At 38.8% G+C, this 20,106-nt stretch overlaps 1 protein-coding gene and 1 long non-coding RNA gene across 5 annotated transcripts in view; one reads left to right on the top strand and one right to left on the bottom strand.

The window, feature by feature from the left end:
* The window catches only part of CC2H21orf91 (chromosome C2 C21orf91 homolog), a 38,485-nt gene extending 28,537 nt beyond the window's left edge, over window positions 1-9,948 (bottom strand). For 2 of the 4 annotated variants that reach the window (XM_049629327.1, XM_049629330.1), the window contains exons 1-2: window positions 9,842-9,948; window positions 8,807-8,940 (exon numbers count right to left, since the gene is read on the bottom strand). In XM_049629327.1, coding sequence (XP_049485284.1) covers window positions 8,807-8,933 — 127 coding nt within the window. In that variant the 5' untranslated portion in view covers window positions 8,934-8,940; window positions 9,842-9,948. Of the gene's footprint in view, window positions 1-8,806; window positions 8,941-9,287; window positions 9,518-9,576; window positions 9,660-9,841 lie in introns of those variants that run through there. The other 2 variants (XM_049629329.1, XM_049629328.1) reach the window with 2 other exon arrangements.
* A 35-nt stretch (window positions 9,949-9,983) lies between these two features.
* LOC125921745 (uncharacterized) overlaps window positions 9,984-20,106 on the top strand; it is a 64,517-nt gene continuing 54,394 nt past the window's right edge. The window contains exons 1-2 of the long non-coding RNA XR_007457481.1: window positions 9,984-10,312; window positions 11,841-11,875. This is a non-coding gene — a long non-coding RNA (uncharacterized LOC125921745). The remainder of the gene's footprint in view (window positions 10,313-11,840; window positions 11,876-20,106) is intronic.

Raw genomic sequence — 20,106 nt, 5'->3', positions numbered from 1 at the left:
AAACAATACCTATTATTTAAATAAGTCTCTTATCTGAAAGTGTAAGTCCCTTAAGTATTTACCGACAGTTGAACTAGCTTCTTCCTAACTTGAGAGCGTAGTTCACTTCTTCCAGAGAACAGAGAAACCTATCTTTGTCTTCTTTCTTCACAGGACATTATTTTGCATGTGATAGAAAAATTACCCTTTTATTTCTGGGTAGCTGATTTCTCTTTATCAACTTTTCAGTAACAGTTTTAAATTATTTTAAGTCACATAAATCATATCCATTTACTGAGAATAGATAATTTTGACCTACATATTAAAGATTTTCAATCTAGATTTAATTTATTTCCATATCTCATAAAATATTTTTCATCTTTGTCAACACAATGGGATGAAAGAATTATGAAGCTGAACCAGAATGCCACATTTTTAACATTCTAACAAATCCTTTTTATTTATAATTATGATGTTCTTATTACTAAGATATTCTGGGTTGTATATTCTGCTTCCTTGTTTTCAACTTTAAATCACTGATTTAATGAATATATTTTTATCACTGATTTAAAGAGGACTCAGGGTCATCAAATGCCTAGGGGTCATCATTATGAGCACACAACACTATGTTGGGGTGTCCAGAAAAAGAGAAATGCAATGCATAAAATGAATCTAGAAACTCCCATTCTTGACACAGCCCTGTTAAAACTTCTTGCTCTGTATTTGGGGAAAAATACTTGTCTGTTTTTTACCCTGACTGAAAAAGAACCAATTATCACTATTAGTATTATTGGCTACATCTTATTTTTTTGAATATGGTACAAAGTTCTATTAGTTAAGATTCATAAAACTTCTAGTAGACTCCAAAAAGATCTCATGAAATTCTCTAAAAGGGCAGAAAAATAGCAGAAAAGTTTCAGTGTGAGCAAGTTTAAAGGAAAAATAATGTAAAGAGAAACAGTACTCTAAAGTCTCCTTTAGATTGATGCAGTCTTCAGTCAAATATTTATTCATTTCTCTTTGCCAGGCCTGTGCTACTGCTGATTATGTACTAGCAAACAAAACACACTCTAAAATAAATCCATGTCCTTACAGAATTACAAATGGGGGGGGGGGGGGGAAGCACATTAAACAAACACACAAGCAAAGAACTACAGTAAACAATTATAACAAGTGCCATGAAAAAAAAGGGTGCTATGAGGAAAAGAATATTGGGGAGAGTAGTGGTGGTGGGGAGGGGCCAGGGGGAGGAGAATTAAAAGGCAGGGAGGGCTCCTTTGAGAAGTAACTTTCTAAGAATTAAGAAACAGGCAGGCTCTCTCTGTGGAGCTAACCTGCACAGATTTTAGTTAGGCATGTAAGTCTTTACCTTCTCCACCCTTGACTTCCAACTCTGATATTTTTGGTTTCAGGGATAGAAGGGGAATTTACTTATTTATTCACTCACTCACTCTGAAAAGAGATATGGCTAGGGTAGGAATAACAGCTTAAAGCTTTAGACATGTAACTTGAAGTACTTATTGGTTACATAGGTGAAGATGTCTAAAAATTAGTTACATATATTGATGTATAGCTGGGGGTGGGGGTGAAGGGAAGGAGGAGGAGGCAAGGGGTTGTTAGTTTTCATCATATAAAAGGTTATGAAAGCCCAGAGTGAGGATGAAAAGCCTAGGACAGAGGAGGCAAACATTAATTTTTTTTTTTTTTTAAAAGAAACCTATACAGATTATCAGGACCACTCAAAAACATTAAGAAAACCAGTGAGTGAATGAGTGAATGGCATCATTATAGAGGTGCTGGTCTACAATGTAAGCTGTTAAAATATGACAAAGGAAACAGAAATGTCCATTTCCCACAGTGGTACAACAGCTCTGTTATGAGACACCTGATTGGAATCCCTTCTGTGTCGTTTATTGTCTATGTGACTTTAGGCAAGTTCACTTGACCCCAGAGCCTTTATTTCACCACATATATATTGGGAATGTTACCACTTACTTCTTAGTCCTGACGGGAGAGCTCTGTTAGCTCGAATAAATGCTTGGTTATGCTTAAAAATCAGTAGGCAAAGTCAGGCTTTCCAACCTTTCTAGTCATTTCTACAGGTATTTTAACTATACACTGTATCACTAAAGAAGAGAAAATAAATCTTAATCATTTCCTACTTAAAATTCAGATAGGCATATGCCTCCAGCTGAATTGACAGGATCATAATACACTTAAGCAACTTGCCCAAGTTCTCCTGGTTGGTGAATGGGAATTCGAATCCAGTCTGGCTCTGCAGTGTGTGCCCCAGCTGGAGGTGTTGGGCCTCTGGAGCAGTTTTAGGAACCTGTGCTCCCAATCACTGCAGCTTCATCCTCAGCATCAAGAACAAACAAACCTGAGATCCACTGCTTATTTTGCCAAGTACTCTTCTTGGAACAAATGGCAACAATGGGAGTTCAGCCTTCTGAATGAGATTCTGGCACAATAATTTCAAGGTTAAGAAATACCAATAGGAAATTGCTCTTACTGGTAACATTTGAGAACCAGTATGACGCAAAAACTTAGATATCTTGCCAAGAAAACCCAACTAGTTATGTGGCAGGGTCAAATGCAAGGCCAGGTCTGAGTCTAGGACCCACGTGCTTAATCAGCAGAACAGAAGTGAGCAGTGGCAGATGCACCCAGCTGCGGAAAAGCAATCTTCCCTGTAAAAGTATGAGGGAGGTAGAAACCATGTGAGTCTACCATGAACAGAGTCTGGGAGAGAGGAGGGAAAAGTTTTCCCAAGTTTATAATCTCTAAATTGCTTAACCACACAAATTTCTTCCAGACAAAAATTGGGGGACCTCTTTCAGAACAGTAGCATTAATCCTTACATGTTACATAATGAGATAGGTTAGATACTTCAAAACTCTTACAGCTTTCTGGCAACAAGTCCACATGTGATCTGCCTGCATGCCCATCCTCAGAATACAATCCCTCATTCCGCTAAAATCCCTTCCAGTTCTAACTCCAGGATTGGAAGAATCATCAGAGCATTACTTGTTAGTATTAGCTGTAGCTCAAATAGTTTGTCTCCAACATGGAATAACCTTTAATTACTAGGAAGGCCCCTCTCTGCCTGATTTTACTTCTTGCTTACTCAATATCCTTTGTCCCATCTTTGTGAAACACTGACGTTATTTGGAGCAGCTTCTCTTACGGGCAATGAAATGTGTAAGAAACTATTAGCTGGGACTTCACGAAAAACCCCTTTTTAGATGCAAGACTGCTAACATGCATCTTTTGTCAGATGTCCTGCTGTCCTTTCTTTCTTGTCTGAGAATAAGAAAGCAATGGCTGGAGTTCCAGCAGCCACTTTGGCTCATGAGATGACCTTGAAGATAGTTAGGTATGTGGTAAGGAAAGTGGAATACAAAAACAGAAGTAGCTTGAGTCCTTCTGATCAGGGAGCTATCATACCAAGTCCAGGTCCAACTTCTTTTTATATGGGAGATATAAATATCCATTCCGTTTTATTTCACCATTATTTGCATTTCCTGTTATTTGCGGCCAGATCTCATTCCTGATGGATGTATCTTCCCCATCAAAATTTGTGTACGATCTAGGTTTTAAATTCATCCTAGACTTTAGAATTAGAAAGCTTCACAAAGTTAAAAGGGAGGAAAAGCTGGGAGTAACTAAAAAGAGGCCAACATAATTAGCACAGCGATGATTCTAGAACCTGGCTCCTTATAAATGGGTTGGTAGTTAAGTCACAAGTCTTCATTAGATTCTGTTAGCCTAGATTCAATTATTTTTCTTTTAAAGTATTCTATAATTTAAACTTATCACCAGTTAAAACTACTTTCCACTTTCATCCCTCCCTACTCCTGTCCAAATAATGAGGTTTTACTGTTGCAGCCATTTAAAAAGTATTCAAATTTATTTAAAGTGACATTAAAAGGCAGTTAAAGAATTAACTTTGTGCCTGTATTTCTAAGTATATCAAAGATAGCCAAGTTAAAGTTTAAAAGTCACACTGAGCTTTATATTTACAAGTATTCTCGGGGCACCTGGGTGGCTCTGTTGGTTAAGTGGCCAACTTCGGCTCAGGTCATGATCTCGCAGTCCGCGAGTTTGAGCCCCACGTCGGGCTCTGTGCTGACAGCTCAGAGCCTGGAGCCTGCTTCGGATTCTGTGTCTCCCCCTCTCTCTGCCCCTCCCCTGCTCACACTCTTTCTTTCTATCCAAAATAAATAAGCATAAAAAAAATTAAAAAATAAAAGTATTCTCTTAGTTAATACCAATGTATCAATTTGCAATTATATGAAACAAGAGGCTAATGCCAGATACAGTTAGCTATAAATACAGTTTCCCTATCACAAGAGGTGGATCTTTTTACTTAAGTGGAAAGATGCTAGTGTGTCAGAAGCAGGACAAAGGAAGAGCTATTGGCAGACTGTGAGTAGTAAATGACCAGTCTTGACAACCAAACTGAATCAGGATGTAATGTTGAGATTCCAACTGCTCACTGACTACTGACTACTAACCATGTGAACAATGTTTTGCTCAAAGACATAAAATCAAGGAAGAACAAGATTAAAAGTAAGCACTGGGTTCACCAGTGAGAAAACACCTATAGAATTTTCTTGCTGGAAAGATTACCAAGGATATGAATTTGGGTCAGCTTCTAGAAAAGTTTCTAGAAGCTCCAACAAATTAGGGGGAGAATGAAGTTGGAGACGAACTAGTAAGCAGTGGTGGTGCTTACTAATCAACCATCAAGTTAGACTGAAAGCTTTGCTTGGCATAAGAGGAACCAATCCGGTCTTTTTTTTTTTTTTTTAATTTTTTAAATGTTTATTTATTTTTGAGAGAGAGAGAGAGAGAGAGAGAGAGAGAGAGAGAGAGAGAGAATGAGGCAGAGCGTGACTGAAGGATCTGAAGCAGGATCCAGGCTTCGAGCTGTCAGCACAGAGCCCAATGCGGGGCTCCAGCTCACAAACCGTGAGATCATGGCCTGGGCCGAAGTTGGACGCCTAACCGACTGAGCCACCCAGGCGCCCCCAATCCAGTTTTATAAAAAAGTTTATCTCCACAGAAAAGAAAAGAGAGGAAGTCAGTTATTAGAGGAAGGTAAGAATGCTCTAAAAATTATTTGCACAGTCTTTTGGCAGAAAATGAAAACTGTATGAAGTAACAGATTGGAGTCCTGGACTTTTGTCCCGTCTAGCTTCATTTCCAACTTTGTTACATTACAGCTGAGTTTTATTATTGGCTCCTGACTATCCTGGGCTATCTTCTTCCCAGCCTCAATAGCTTAGGGAAAGGTAGGAATATGGTCACTAATTGTAAAGATTTAGTATCATGAACTATGATGCATATTAGAGTATCTGATTGTACATGCATAAAAAAGTTTATAATGGGGGCGCCTGGGTGGCTCGGTCGGTTAAGCGTCCGACTTCGGCTCAGGTCATGATCTCACTCACGGTCTGTGAGTTCGAGCCCCGCGTCGGGCTCTGTGCTGACAGCTCAGAGCCCGGAGCCTGTTTCAGATTCTGTGTCTCCCTCTCTCTGCCCCTCCCCTGTTCACGCTCTGTCTCTGTCTCAAAAATAAATAAACGTTAAAAAAAAAATTAAAAAAAAAAAAAAAAGTTTATAATGTCTTAGAGCCTAAGATAGGCCATGAGTATTAGGAAGTTTGTGCATCTGTTTTCTAATCCTAGAAGTAGACAAGTTATTTTAATGTGAATTACAGGTACAAAGAAAAATCAATCTTGCAAGCATTTCAAAACACTTAAGTCCTCAAAGTACATTTCTTAGGTCCTTGAAGTATACAAGGAAGTATACAAAATATAGGTACCATTTCCTTTTAATTACTGTAAAGTCACAGAAAAAAGGCAATTTAGAGCCATGCTCAGAATACGAAATCTCTCCAAGGAGATTTGACTGTCTTTTGTTCTTTCTTTCTTCTTTCGTCTTCATTTATAAATATATGCAGGTACACAGCTTTAAACAACAGGCCATTTGATTAGACCAGTTTTGATTTGATGTAATCAACAACCCAAAAGATATAAAATTTCTTGTTTACTACAAATGTGTGGACTCAAAATTAGGTAAACTGTTATTATTCTTCAAACTGGCCTCTTGGAGAATATAGAATGCTTTAGAACAAATTTAGCAATTAGTAAACTAAGAAACCAAGTAAGAGCAACATTACCATACTACAAAGACTTACACCAAACTAATATAGTTAAATGCCATTGTTTTTAAAAGTTCCTCTTATATTCTAATATTTATTGGCTGGTATTGTGCTAACAACTTCATAAGGAAGAGAAAATTTAAAACACTTTAAAAGATTTATTGACATAGACCAGAATATACCTTGTTATTTTTCAGGTATGCGATTACTTTATTATCACTTTTTTTCGCTGAGTTTTAAAGACCTGTATACTGATATGAAAACTGAAATTTTGTGGAATTCAGAGTTCTCATTCCCTTTCCTCCTATAATAATCTTATGACATTAAGTTAAAATGGTTATAATAGACTAGCTTGTCACTGTAGTTAAGTATAAAAATGTATATATTTGGAAGAGCAACATCAGATAAATGGAGAAGAAAATTTAATTCTAAAATAATTTTTCTCCGTGAAGTTTGATTCACATCTTAAAATATAAAATCTTCAGTGTATGTAGAGCATAAAATGAAACAGTTCTGATTCAAATTGAGAACTCTTTGTTTTTTAAGTTACACATCACTATTATTTCAACAACATGACTTATGTTATGCTTATATATTAAAATAGATGTTATCAGAGATGAAATATTTACAAAGGTGGTACCTGAAGAATATTTGTATGTTCTCTATATAATGACAGAAAACAAGTTGAAAGGCATATTTTTGAAAGGCTAGAAAAGCAATTATGGAAGTTTAGGTTTCTGTGGAAAAATTCTATCACAGCATGAACACCACTAATGATGATTTATTAGGAAGCACTGGTTAGGAAATGTTGGCAAGGATAGCTAATTAAGATTCAGGAAAATGGGTTTCCGATATTAAAATAACTATTGACAAAAGATCAATGGACTTAAATATATACTGGAAAGAGATCACCAGGCTTCAAACCCCAGCATGTCAATTGCTGCTGTGTGACTTCAAAGTGCCTTTCTTGAAGGTCTCAATGGTTAGGTCCCATTACCTTTAAAATGGATAACAGAAGCCATCCCAGAGCTATTTTGAGTTCATTCAATACGATAATCCATGTAAGGTGCTTACTACAGTGCCTGGCACCTAACGACAGTTTGCCATCACCACTGCAACCTTGAACAATTCTATTATTTGACCCTCAGTTTCCTTCAATTAAAATACAGGTTTGGGCTGGATCATTTCTAATGCCTTTGCCCATTCAAAATTAAAATCTGCAATGCAGAAGAATATATAGGGCCAACTCTATTTCCAAAGAACATAAATTTATATCTGTCACCTTGGCATAATTAAGGACATGGTAATTTAAATGCTATAGAAGAATCATGTTTTTAAGTCAGTCCTTTCAAATTAGTTATAATTACTACACTTATTAAGGCCCAAGTTATATGTATTCTATTTATTCCCAAGAAATCCATGATCTTCCATCAATTGTCATGCTCAGGAACTACAATTCTTCCAGAAGGTAAAATGGCAAAACTAACATAACCAATACGATCGTAAGGGGAAGATGAATGTCATGCAATTTATTATGATTTTAGTGTCTACTTCTGATTATAATTTTGGCTTGTTACTACAGAATAGCTAAATATATTAATTTGGTGCCTACAACAATATCTGAAAAGTCCTAACAGGAATCTCAAAAGGAAACTGAAAACAGTAACAACAAATACATTAGGATTAACTATAAGAACATTTCACATCTCTAGTTACTTAACAGAAAAAGTAAAGGTAATGAAATTTTTCAAATATACAATCCAGGAAAAAAAAAATTAAATACTGTTTTGAAACTGTCCCAAATCTAAAAGTCTAACAAAATCTCTGTACTGATATGTTACAATTCAAAATTCAAATGACACATAAACTTTTTTATCACAAGAATATTAAGATTCGTTTTAGTTTGAGTCATAAATATTTCTTCTAAAAATCTGAGTTTTATCATAATATCAAGATTAAAGAAACATATCCCACATGTTTCTTGGGGGCAAACTACTCATGTCCATACACATATTAACTGTACACGAATCCAAACAAATAGTACATTTAATAAGAAGACTTTTTTTAGTAGTTGGAGAACTCTTTCATATACTTTCAAAATTACTATTAAGAAATGTAAAAAACCTTTTTAGTTTTTAAAAATTATTAAAGGTGTGTGTGATCACCTTTTAGAAATTATCTAAAAATTTAAAAATGTTTTTCCAGATAAGACATGACTGGGGAAGAGAGTTCTCGCTCACCTCAGTCAGGTACCAGCATGAAAGGCCAAAGGAATTAAATTACATTTTCCCATCCATGTAAATGTTTGGTTATGTTCATTCTTAATATACAACGAACAAAAGCATCCACCTGACAAGTTAATACGGTCTCAAACCAGAAAACACGTTTCCTACTCAATGCTCATACCTTGTTTTTATATTAGCAAAAATGGGGTTAGTACCCTGGGAATTAAAAAAAGGAAAAGATTTATCTTAAATTCACAGCTGTGAGAACTTCGGCCTCCCTTCCATAAATTTTTATCTTCCACAGATCTTCACACATCATACTTGGCACAAGTGCCAATCACTCAAGAAATTTTAGTTTCACCGTATAGTTAGTTCAGCAAAAGTAGTTGTGTAAAGTTCATGCCATTAAAATGAATCTATACTGTATCCTTACCCTCAATATTTAGCTCAAAACAAACGTGGCAGAAGGAGAGTGTTTCTTTGTCTGTTCCCAGTTTACAAACACTGCAAATGTTGTCATCATTCAAATCAATGTTTACAAACTGCTCCTCTTCGTTCATAGTGCCCCTGTTAAGAAACAGAAAGGGTAGGTTATGCAATTTCAAGAACTTGACGGTATGGCAATAACAGGAACTTCTAGGGGAAGGATGCTGTTTATCTAATGTCACAGCCCCATCAAACAAGCATCGCCATGCTTGTACTTGAGTATCACACTTTTATCGTGTAAAGTCACAAAGCTAGTAAAACTTAAAGCCTTGCCATAGGCGTCACTAAGCCTGAGCGCCTTTTTTGATCTCGTACTTCACTTGGTTGAGGAGGTGAGCTGAAGGAAAGCGGTTTGCGGGTGTTCGCTGCCCCATCCCCGGCCCTGGCACTGAATGCTTAGCAGCGCTGCCAGGGGTCTTTCAACCTACTTCACGCTGTTAAATTCAGGAAAAACGATCTCTTCGGGACACTGCTTTGCTAACTTCATTGATGGGTTTCGCTAACTCGATGTAGCGAGGCTTCCTATCAGAGATCCGCGGCAGAAAAACACACGTGCCAGCGCGAACACCCGAAAAGGGCGTCCCGGCAGCGTCCAAAGGACCCGCACCGAAGGCCGGGCAGCGGCTCCACCGCACGGGTCGGACACGGCCGGAGCCGGGGTGTCCAAGCCGAGCTGGTAGGAGTCTTGGGGACCCCTCGCCCTGGACTTCTTCCCACCCAAGAAGGCGTCCAAGTGCCAAGGCAGCCGGACAGCCCGGGACTCAACGCCTCGGGGAGCCAGGCCCCCACTCCACATCCGGCGTTGGGGGGGCGCGCCCGTCCCTCACGAAGCCGCGGACCCGAGTCCGACTCTCCGTCCGTCCAGGCGCCCCGCGATGAGCAGTGCGAAGGGCCGCGGGGCTCGGAGCGCGAAGGCGGCGGAACCGCGGGATCGCGGGGCCGAGGCGCTTGCGGGTCTGGGACCGGGACGCGAGGTCTTTACCGTCGGCTCCGCGCGCCGCAGCAGCCGTTCCGCACGGCTCCGGCTCCTCCACTATTGTTTCCGGCCGCAGCGGAGGCGGCCGCAGCAGAGGAGGCAGCAGCGCGCCCGGCCCCGCCCCCTCCCGCCGGTGCCATCCCGCGGAGGCTGGTAGGGGGACGCGCGGGGGGGGCGCGGCCGAGGGCAAAGCTGCGCGCTGGCCAGGCGGCTGCGGGCCCTGCCTTTCTCCGCTTGCTCCGACGCCGCGTTCTTGGCTAGGATTTTCTCGTGATTCCGAGTCTCTTGGCCCACACCTCTTACAGTTCTCTGGAACGTGGCTGCTGATACACCCCCCTCCTCGAGGCAAGTAGATACCGGAGTCCGTTACCACCTCCCCCTTCAGCGTAGTGGAAACTACTGCCCTCGGGCGGGGGCCGCAGGGGGCGGGAGCAGAAAAGTGACGAATGGATCGGAGAAGGGAACATAAATGCGTGGGTAGGATTTTGTTTGAAATCACTAGACTGAGAAAGTAGTATCACTGAACGTCGAGTTAGGTTCCAGTTGAAACATTTAATAAGGGAGAAGTTCAGATTTCAGGTTTCATCATTTAGGGATAATGTTAAATACAGAAGCTTACTTTTTAAATGGGGCTTCCCTTCCGTATAATATGGTCTATTCCTTGCACGCCCACGGGATAATCCCAGAGCCCCGCCTCATATTTTTAGGTCCCGCCCGGTTCTCAAACTGTGTGGTACTTGAAATCTTCTGCCTACTTTGCTTGACATTTTAAGCCATTATTTTTTTAAGGTTGTACTTCGTGCTATACTTTCGCTTACATTTTCTGTTGTAATCTTCACAACAGCTTAGGAGAAACCGGAACTATTCTCTCATTTCATAGCTATGAATGACTAACTCAGATTATAGTTGGTTAGAAACAGAACTGGGACTTGGACCCAGGGCTGCCGATGTAAAATCACTGTTATTTTCCACAGCATCATAAGCACCTGCACTGGTTACATTCACAGACAGGAAGCGGGCTGGGTTGTCAGTCTGCATGTAACGGATGATAGGAATGGATTCCATAGATCTGGGAAACTTCTAGACCAAATTGGCACTGGATACAAACCATCGATGCCTCAGTAATGTTATCTGTGTTCTTGCTGCTTAAAGTGTAGTGGATGAACCAACAGCATCAGAATCACCTGGTGTTTTGTTAGAGATGTAGAATCTCAGATCTTACCCAAGATTTCCTGAATCAGAACCGGCATTTTAACAAGACCTTTAGGTGATTCCTATGGACATTAAAGAAGCATTTGAAATAGAAGTTTGAGAAGCATTAACTGAAATAGAATAGTCTGTGCCTTTTCTATTTGAATTTTTCAGTCTAGGTAAGTATAACCAAAATGTCTTGCATCATGGATTCTACACATCTTTTCAATAAAGGTGTTTTCTAAAATCACACTTCTTGCAGTGAAAGTGAAACTTCTTTTCATTTCTCAGAATTATCTTACTTCCTGTGGCATTTTACCCTGTTAATTCTCCTTAAAACTCCTGACCCTTCTTGTTGTTGTTTAAGTCAAGAAATCCAGGCCTAATTTACAGAAATAAAATTTTCCTATTTTAAAAATAGTCAGTGAATTTCTACAAATGTACACACTGTGTAACCACCACGCCAATCAATTTATTGAACCTTTCCACAACCCCCAAATTGCCTTATGTCTCTCCCAAGTCAAGCTCCCCCCACCTCTGATTTAATTTATATCCTTAAAGGCAAGTTTTGCCTTTTCTAGAACTTCACATACATGGAGTTAAATGGTATGTATTCTTTTGTGATTGGCTACTTTCATGCAGCATGTTTTTGCAATTTATGATGAGCTTTGTAGTAGTTTCTTTTTACTACTGAGTAATATTGCACAATTTGTTATCCCTGTGAGTTGTTTCTAGTTTTGGAACTATTATTATAAAGCTATTATGAATATTCATTTAAAAGTCTTTTTGTGTTTTCATGTATTCTTTCTTTCAGGTAAATACCTAGGAGTGGAATTGATGAGTAATATGGTAAGTGCATATTTACTTTTTTTTTTTTAATGTTGTTTAATGTTTTTATTTATTTTTGAGACAGAGAGAGACAGAGCATGAACAGGGGAGGGGCAGAGAGAGCGGGAGACACAGAATCCAAAGCAGGCTGCAGGCTCTGAGCTGTCAGCACAGAGCCTGACGCAGGGCTCGAACTCACGGACTGTGAGATCATGACCTGAGCTGAAGTCGGACGCTTAATGGACTAGGCCACCCAGGCACCCAGTGCATATTTACTTTTAAAATAAATTGCCCAAGTGCTTTCCCAAGCAGTTATACCATTTTTTTTTAAATGTTTATTTGTTTTGAGAGAGGGAGAGTGAGTAGAGGAGGGGCAGAGAGAGAGAGAGAGGAAGAGAGAGAATCCCAAGCAGGCTGCATGCTCACCATGGAGCCAGATGCAGGGCTTGATCCCATGAACCATGAGGTTATGACCTAAGCTGAAGTCAAGAGTTGGACGCTTAGCTGACTGAGCCACCCAGGTGCCCCAGAAGTTATACCATTTTATGCAGTTAGTGCTGTTATGTCTTCTTGATGAATTAATCCTTTTATCACTATACAATTTTTTTATCTCTGGTAATAGTTCTTCTGAAATCTGCTTTCTCTGATGCCACTCCTGCTTTCTTATAATGAGTGTTTGCATGTGTATCTTTTTCTCTTTTTTTATTTTTACCTCTTCTGTCTTTATATTTCTACATTTTTTTTTGTAGACAAGCATAGTTGTGTCTTGCTTTTTAAATTCAGTCTGATAGTCTCTGTCTTTTAATTGGTGTGTTCAGTCCATTTATGTTTAATGCAATTATTGATATAGTTGGGTTAAGTCTACTATCTTATTATTTGTTTTCTATTTGTTCTATATGTTCTTTGTTCCTTTTACCTTTTTGCAGGGCTTCTTTGGATTAGTTGAGTCTTCTGTTTTGTTTTGTTGTTTAGTATTTTGTCTCTTCATTTTATCTCCTCTATTAGCTATATTTTATGTGTGTAGGGATTGATGGATATATTTATGTATTTTGGGGCTGAAAAATATCTGGAGTTTAGTAGATTCATCTTTAACTTATCACAATCTACCTGAAATAATATTATACCATTTTATGTAAAACATAAGAAGCTTATAATAATATATTTCTCTGCTCTGATCATTTATTATTGTCATGTATCTTACTTCACATGTGTTATACACTCCAAATACATTTTTTCCTCAACAAGCTATATTTTAAATAAATTTAATAAGAGCATGAAATAAGTTTTATATTTACCCACATATTTACCAATTTCAGCATTCTTCATTCCTTTGTGTGTATCCATATTACCACTGGTATCATTTTCTTTCCCCTGGAGAAATTTGTCTGACAAATTTTATTTCATCTATCATTTGTCTGACAGTGTCTTTTTCATTAATGTTTATTTGTTTTTGAGCGAGAGAGAGAGCGTGCATGTGTGAGTGTGAGGTGGGAGGAAGGCCAGAGAAAGGGGCGGGGGAGAGAGAATCCCAAGCAGGCTCCTTGCTGTCAGTGCAGAGTCCAGCATGGTGCTTGGTCTCACAAAAGAGTGAGAGAACTGAGCTGAAATCAAGAGTGAGATGCTTACCTGACTGGGCCATCCAGGCACCCCTGTCTGACAGTGTCTTTATGTCACCTTCAGTTTTGAAGCAATCGTTCTGTATATACGGAATTCTAGGAAGGTAGATTTTTGTCTTTTAGCCTTTGAATTTCTTAACTTTTGTTCTTGCGTATAATGTGTCTTCCCCCCACCCCCCACCCCCCGCCCCCATCTGCTTTCCAGTCTTCTCTTAATTGTCTTAGCCAGTTTGATTATGATGTGTCTTGGTTGGTGAAAACCAACCAAGATATGTTTATCCTGCATGGGGCTTGTTGAGCCTCTTGAATATGGGGTTGATATTTTTCATCAAATGTAAAAAAGAATGTAATCTTCTCTTAGAGTATGAGATTGCAATTATACATGTTAGATTGATTAATATTATACTAGAGATTACTAAGGCCCTGGTCATTTATTTTTCAACATTTTCTCTCTGTACTTCAGTTTTTACAGTTTCTATCGACAAGTCTTCAAGTTTCCTATTTCTTCTGTAGTGTCTAACTTATGCTTATCCAGTGAAAATTTCATTTCAGATAATATATTTAAAATTCTGTTTTTATATTTTAAAAATATTTTAAATATACTTTAAATATATTAATATTAATATTTTAAATATTTTGAAAATTCTGTTTACTTCTGTTTAACTTACACTTATTTCCTCAGTGTCTTTATGTTTTTCTTTAAAACATTGAAGAGATATATATATGTCACATATACATATATGTGTATATATATATATATATATATATATATATATATATATTAAAGTTTATTGAGAGGGAGAGGGAGAGGCACATGGGGGAGGGGCAGAGAGAGGGAGAGACAGAATCCTAAACAGGCTTGGTACTGTCAGTGCAGAGCTGGACAAGGAGCTGGAACCCACAAACCATGAGATCATGACCTGAGCTGAGACCAAGGGTCTGCTGCTCAACCAACTGAGCCACCCAGATCCCCCAAAACATTGGGTATATTTTTAATAACTATTTTTTTAATTTAAAAAACCTTTATTTATTCATTTTTGAGAGAGAGAGAGAGAGAGAGAGAGTCAGAGTGCAAGTGGAGGAGGGACAGAGAGAGAGGGAGACAGAATCTGACACAGGCTTCAGGCTCTGAGTTGTCAACACAGAGCCTGATGTGGGTCTCTAACTCATGAACCATGAGATCATGACCTAAGCCGAAGTTGAACGCTTTACTGACTGAGCCACCCAGGCACCCCCTTTAATGACTATTTTAAAAACTTTATCTGCTAGTTCCATTATCTCTGTGATTTCTGCCTGTTAACATTAATAGATATTTTGGGGCATCTGGCTGGCTCAGTCAGAAGAGCATGTGACTCTTGATCTTGGGATTGAATTTGAGCTGCACATTGAGTGTAGAAATTACTAAAACATAAAATAAAAATATAAAAATATATTAACAGATTTTTTTCCTCTTCCTGGATGTAAGTCATATTTTCCTACACTTTATCTGATATGCGTTGATTGGATGCTAAACATTGTAAATGGGACTTTGTTGAGCATGGTGGGTAGAATAGCTCCCCAAAGACACACATACCCTACTCCTTGCTTCCTGCGAATACAATATGTAACATAGCAAAAGGGATTGTGCAGATATAATTAAGGTTATGGACTTTAGGATGCAGAGATTATCCCAGATTATTGGGTAAACCCGGTCTAATCACATGAGCCCTTAAAAGCAAAGAACTTTCTCCAACTAAAGTCAGACAGATGCTGCAGAAGGAGGAATGAAAGTGACTGGAAGCATGAGATTTTAGCCACCATTGCTCTAGGTGCAGAGACTGGGCCCCAGCTGATAGCTAGCAGGAAAATGGGGACTTCAGTCCTAAAACTGAGAGGAACTGAATTCAGCCAACAAATTGAAAGGGTTTTGGAAGTTCATTCTAATACCCTGCTGACACCTTGATTTCACCCTTGTGAAGTTCTAAACAGAGGATTCAACAGAATCATGCTGTACTTAGGCTTTTTACCTACAGAATAATGAGATAATAGATGGGTATAGTTTTAAGCCATTAAATTTATATCAATTTGTTACAGCAGCATTGTGTAATACATTAGATGTTTAGAATTTTAAAGAGTATTGGGTTTTGTTTTGGGAGGCTGTTACTCTAGTAGTGGGTCAGCTTGATCCGTTTGAGGCTTGTTTTTAAACTTTGTTTGTGAGGGTCTGGATTATCCTTTTGTTTTAAGGATTTTCTAGTCCTTTTCTAGAGAATTTGGATTAGGCTTTCTGTTGTCTGTCCTAGGTCTTTAATAAAGTTTCTATACTCTAATTGGATGAAACTCAAATGACCCCTTTCCCATGTGAGTGCCAGTAGTCACTCAGATTGTAGTTCTCCAGTAATTTTTTTTTCCTCTGGTAGTTAATTTTTGCCCATTCTCTTGGAGCCTCACCCTATACACGCACAGCTTAGTATTCAGGCAAAGACTTAAAGAAAGGGTATTATGAAATTCTTTCTGTGTACAGTTCTTCCTTTCTAACTCCTTATTGCAAATTCCAGACATTTCATACTCCCCAAGCTCAATCTTTGTCTCCTCAGCCCAGCTTTGCTTTGGGTCTCCCTGTGTTGATCATGGCCTAAAAGTACCTCCAGCTATAAAACTGGGACAATTGTAGGGCTCACCTCATTTTTTCTTTTTTTTCCTATTTGCCTTCCTGTGTTTCAGTGTTTGAAAACAGAAATTTCATATATTTTCCCCTGTTTTCTAACTTTTAACCGTGACTCTGGTACTCTTCACTCTATCCTGGCTGGAATCATTTACTTTGTGAGTGAATTCTTCATTCATCAAACAAGACCCTCTTCACAGGATTTCTTTGCTTCCAGTCTAGTTTTAGCAGTCCATCCTTCACAGTCCATTCTGAAATAAACACAGATGAAGTTTTCTTCCCCCAAACGTGTGCTGATTTCTTGACTTTCTCATAACAGTAATATATAAATCTATTTAGCATTTAGACAGTTACCAGTTTACCAACTTATTTGGTAAAACCTAACTTATTTACTTGGATAGTCAAGGATTTTATCTTTAGCTGCAATCCTTTCAACTCTAGTAACTCAATAGCATGGGCAAAAATGTGTTGTAAACACATTTTGTTATAAACAAAAATGTGTAAAGTAATATACAAAGACAAGTTATATAATTGGTTCTTGACCTGAAACAGATATTACCTTGACTTCAGGCTTAAAGCAGTTAGGAATTCTTTCAGGTACAAGTAACAGAAAACCTGATTAACATTATCTGAATTGAGTGAAGTTCTGTTTCACAGAACAAAATCAGAGGAACAAACTCTGTTGGCTAGTCGTTGTCAAGACTACCCACTCTGCAACTATTCTGGATTTCCTCTGAAGAGTACAGAATGGCTACCTTACAAACATTTTCTAACAGGCAAGAAGATAGTGATGGAAGGGGTAGGCGAAGTTGGAGGAGAAGCTGCCTCTTTCTTCTTTTTTTTAAAGTTTATTTATTTTGAGAGAGAGTGTGTGCATGCGTGTGCACAAGTGGTGGAGGGATAGAGAGAGAGAGGGAGAGAGAGAATCCCAAGCAGGCTCCACGTTGTTAGCACAGAGCCCAATGTGGGGCTTGATCCCACAAACTGTGAGATAATGACCTGAGCTGAAATCAAGAGTCAGACGCCCAACTGACTGAGCCACCCAGGCACCACTGGCATTGTGTACATTTTAAAGTAAAGGATTCAGGGGCACCTGGGTTGGTTAAGCGACCGGCTCTTGGGTCTGGCTCAGTTTGTGAGTTTGAGCCCCGCATCGGGCTCTGCACTGACAGTGTGGAGCCTGCTTGGGATTCTCCCTCTGTCCCTCTCTCTCTCCCCCTCCCCTTCTCTCTCTTTCTGTCTCTCTCTCAAAAATAAATGAATAAAAACTTAACAAAAAAAGGGGATTCAGTATACTTGCAATATCTATCCATCCATATCTCACCCCTGCCATCTTGGCTTTTCTTCGTGTGTTATCTTTCGCTGCTGTTGGAGATGTGCCTCATCCATTTAGCCTGCATGATGGGCATATGATGCCACTGGCTTAGAACTTTTTAATACCATGACTCTGAAGGCACCAGAAACTCAAGATATGTGCATAATTTATTACATTGTTATTTCTACTTCTTCATACTCTCCCTCTGCCTAGTGACCTTACAATTCACTACCTCGGGCAGAATATACTTTCCCTCTCCAATGAAGTGTTAACAAATGCAACATGAGCAGAGACCGTAAATGTACTTGTATGGTTTAGCTTGGCTTCTTTACCTTTGCCACCTGTCATGAGAACTTTACCCAAGTGATTGCTGGTCCAAGGAGCATGTGAGATGTGGAGCAGGCCTGGGCTTAATCTGCAGCCTAAAGCTAGGTAAACTCAGCTGACCTGCAGCCCCATGATAGATGTTTGTTGCTGTAAGCACTGACTTATGGTTTGTTTTGATATGCAACATATTGCAGTGATAGCTGTTAATACAGTGGGATTCTAAATGGCCAAGTTTAATTCATATGCTCATTCCTGAATCAGTTACAATGGCTAGTACTTTAATGGGCTAGGCTTAGATTACATTCCATCTCTCCCCTCCTCCCCACCTCCCCAAATTACAGGTTGGCTCAGGAATGGGGCTACAGGTATTGAAACTTGATCTTATGGTATATGAGAAGAGTTATTCCAAAGGAAAATGGATGCTGTTATCAGAAGAAGAGAGTTCTTTTGAAAAAATAATAAACAGGCAAAAACTATTATAATCCACTCTGGTGCTGTTTATACTTCAGTATTCATTGCTAAATTTTAAGCTGATTGTATACAGGAATTCTGCCTTACTCATCTTGTATTTATTTCAACACTTAAAATATCTTACAAATATCTTGTATCAATTAGGATTAGATTTCACCGCAAGCAATATAAAAACCCCAAAGAACAGTGATTTTAAAAGATAGGACTTTTTTCTTTTCCATTAAAGTCTAGAGGTGGGCAGTCCAGGGCAGGTGTGGTAACTCTGATTCACAAAGTCCTTAGGCATTCATGATCCTTCTAGCTTTCTGCTCAGTCATCTCTACGAGGTGGGTCTCTTGTTTGTGTACAGGACATAGGCTCTTTCATTAGAACCACGTTCCAAACAGCAGGGTGGAGGAAGGTGAAAAGGCAGAGCACAGAATACATGCCAGCTGCCTTTTAGGGCTATGTCTCAGAAGCTGCCACATAACATTTCTGACTACCCCTCTCCCTTGTGGTGTTAAGAGCCTAGCTGAAAGGGAAACTAGGGTGTCAGGTCTTTATTTCAGCGTCCATGTGCTCAATTAAAACTCAGGGCTTCTAAAGGAGTGAGGATATTGGAGCAGGCAACAAGCAATCTCTGCTGCAGTGCTCAATAAATATTTGTTGTAGAGGGGTGTGAGTGAATGAATCACATATTAAAAATTAAAATTGGTTAATAAACACTGAAGACTAAATTTTCATACTTAGATTCTATGCATGCTTAATATATTTGAGGTTAAAATGCCTTTTTAAACTATTCTTCATTTTTAGTAAGCAAGAACGCAAAAGTTGATGATTTGTTTTAGAATTCTTTTTGCATTGTCCTCAAATTGAACAGTTGGGGGGGGGGCTTATTTCAGCTTTGTCAATCCATTTTCTAAAAGTCTAATCCTTAACAGTATTTGAGATGAAGTCTAGTGCTGCTGTATTGGAATCCTTAACCCTAAAGAAAATGTCTCTCTTAAAATTATGTCTCCTCTTAAGCTTAGACAAGCATCCCTTTGAGAGTTTGGGATACAAATATTTGCATTAAAGGGATTTACCACCTATAGTTTCAGTAATGCTGACATTATGGGTAAACTGTCTGCTGATCCATTGTCCTGCTGTGCAGGCAGAACAAACCAAAACTATTTCCAGTCTGTGGATAAATTCACTGTTGGCATTGCTGGGAGGAGATTGGGAGGTAACTACCAAGCTATTGATTTTTTTTTTTTTTTTTTTTTTTTTACTGTGGGCCAAATCCAGTCTTTAGTAATGTGCACAGTTCCCACTGCTAAATTCAAGGTGATAAAAGGAAAGTTTGGGATTGATGTCTCAAGTTAGAGAAGAGTCCATTTCATAAAATTTTATTAGAGGTTTATTTTTATATTTCATTGTATAAATATCAAATGTCTAGCTGTGGAATACTCAAGCTAGAAATGGAAATGCAGACATATTTCTGAGTTAACTATTCATGTGCCTATTGAGTTAGATATAAAATTTAAAATTTAAGAATTTTAAAGTTTCATAATTTTCTTTATTCCAAAATATTTGTTGATGGGAAATGGTAGCATTCAGGGTGGGTGAGAAAGAATACAACTTTTTGTGTTTCAGGTGTCTATTAAACATGGTACTTTGGGGGCACCTGGGTGGCTTAGTTGGTTAAGCATTGGACTCTTGGTTTTGGCTCAGGTCATGATCTCACAGTTCATGAGATAGAGAGCCTGTGTCAGGCTGCTGGGCATGCAGCCTGCTTAAGATTCTCTATCTCCTCCTTTTTCTGCCCCTCCCAGGCTCGTGCTCTCTCTCTCTCTCAAAAAAACCCCACCAAAACCAAAACACAGTATTTTTTCATAAAAGTTAAAACTAATTAAACATT

This window comes from Panthera uncia, chromosome C2 (assembly GCF_023721935.1).
Source record: "Panthera uncia isolate 11264 chromosome C2, Puncia_PCG_1.0, whole genome shotgun sequence".
NCBI lineage: Eukaryota > Metazoa > Chordata > Mammalia > Carnivora > Felidae > Panthera > Panthera uncia.
This window is presented reverse-complemented; position numbering and strand designations above follow the sequence as displayed.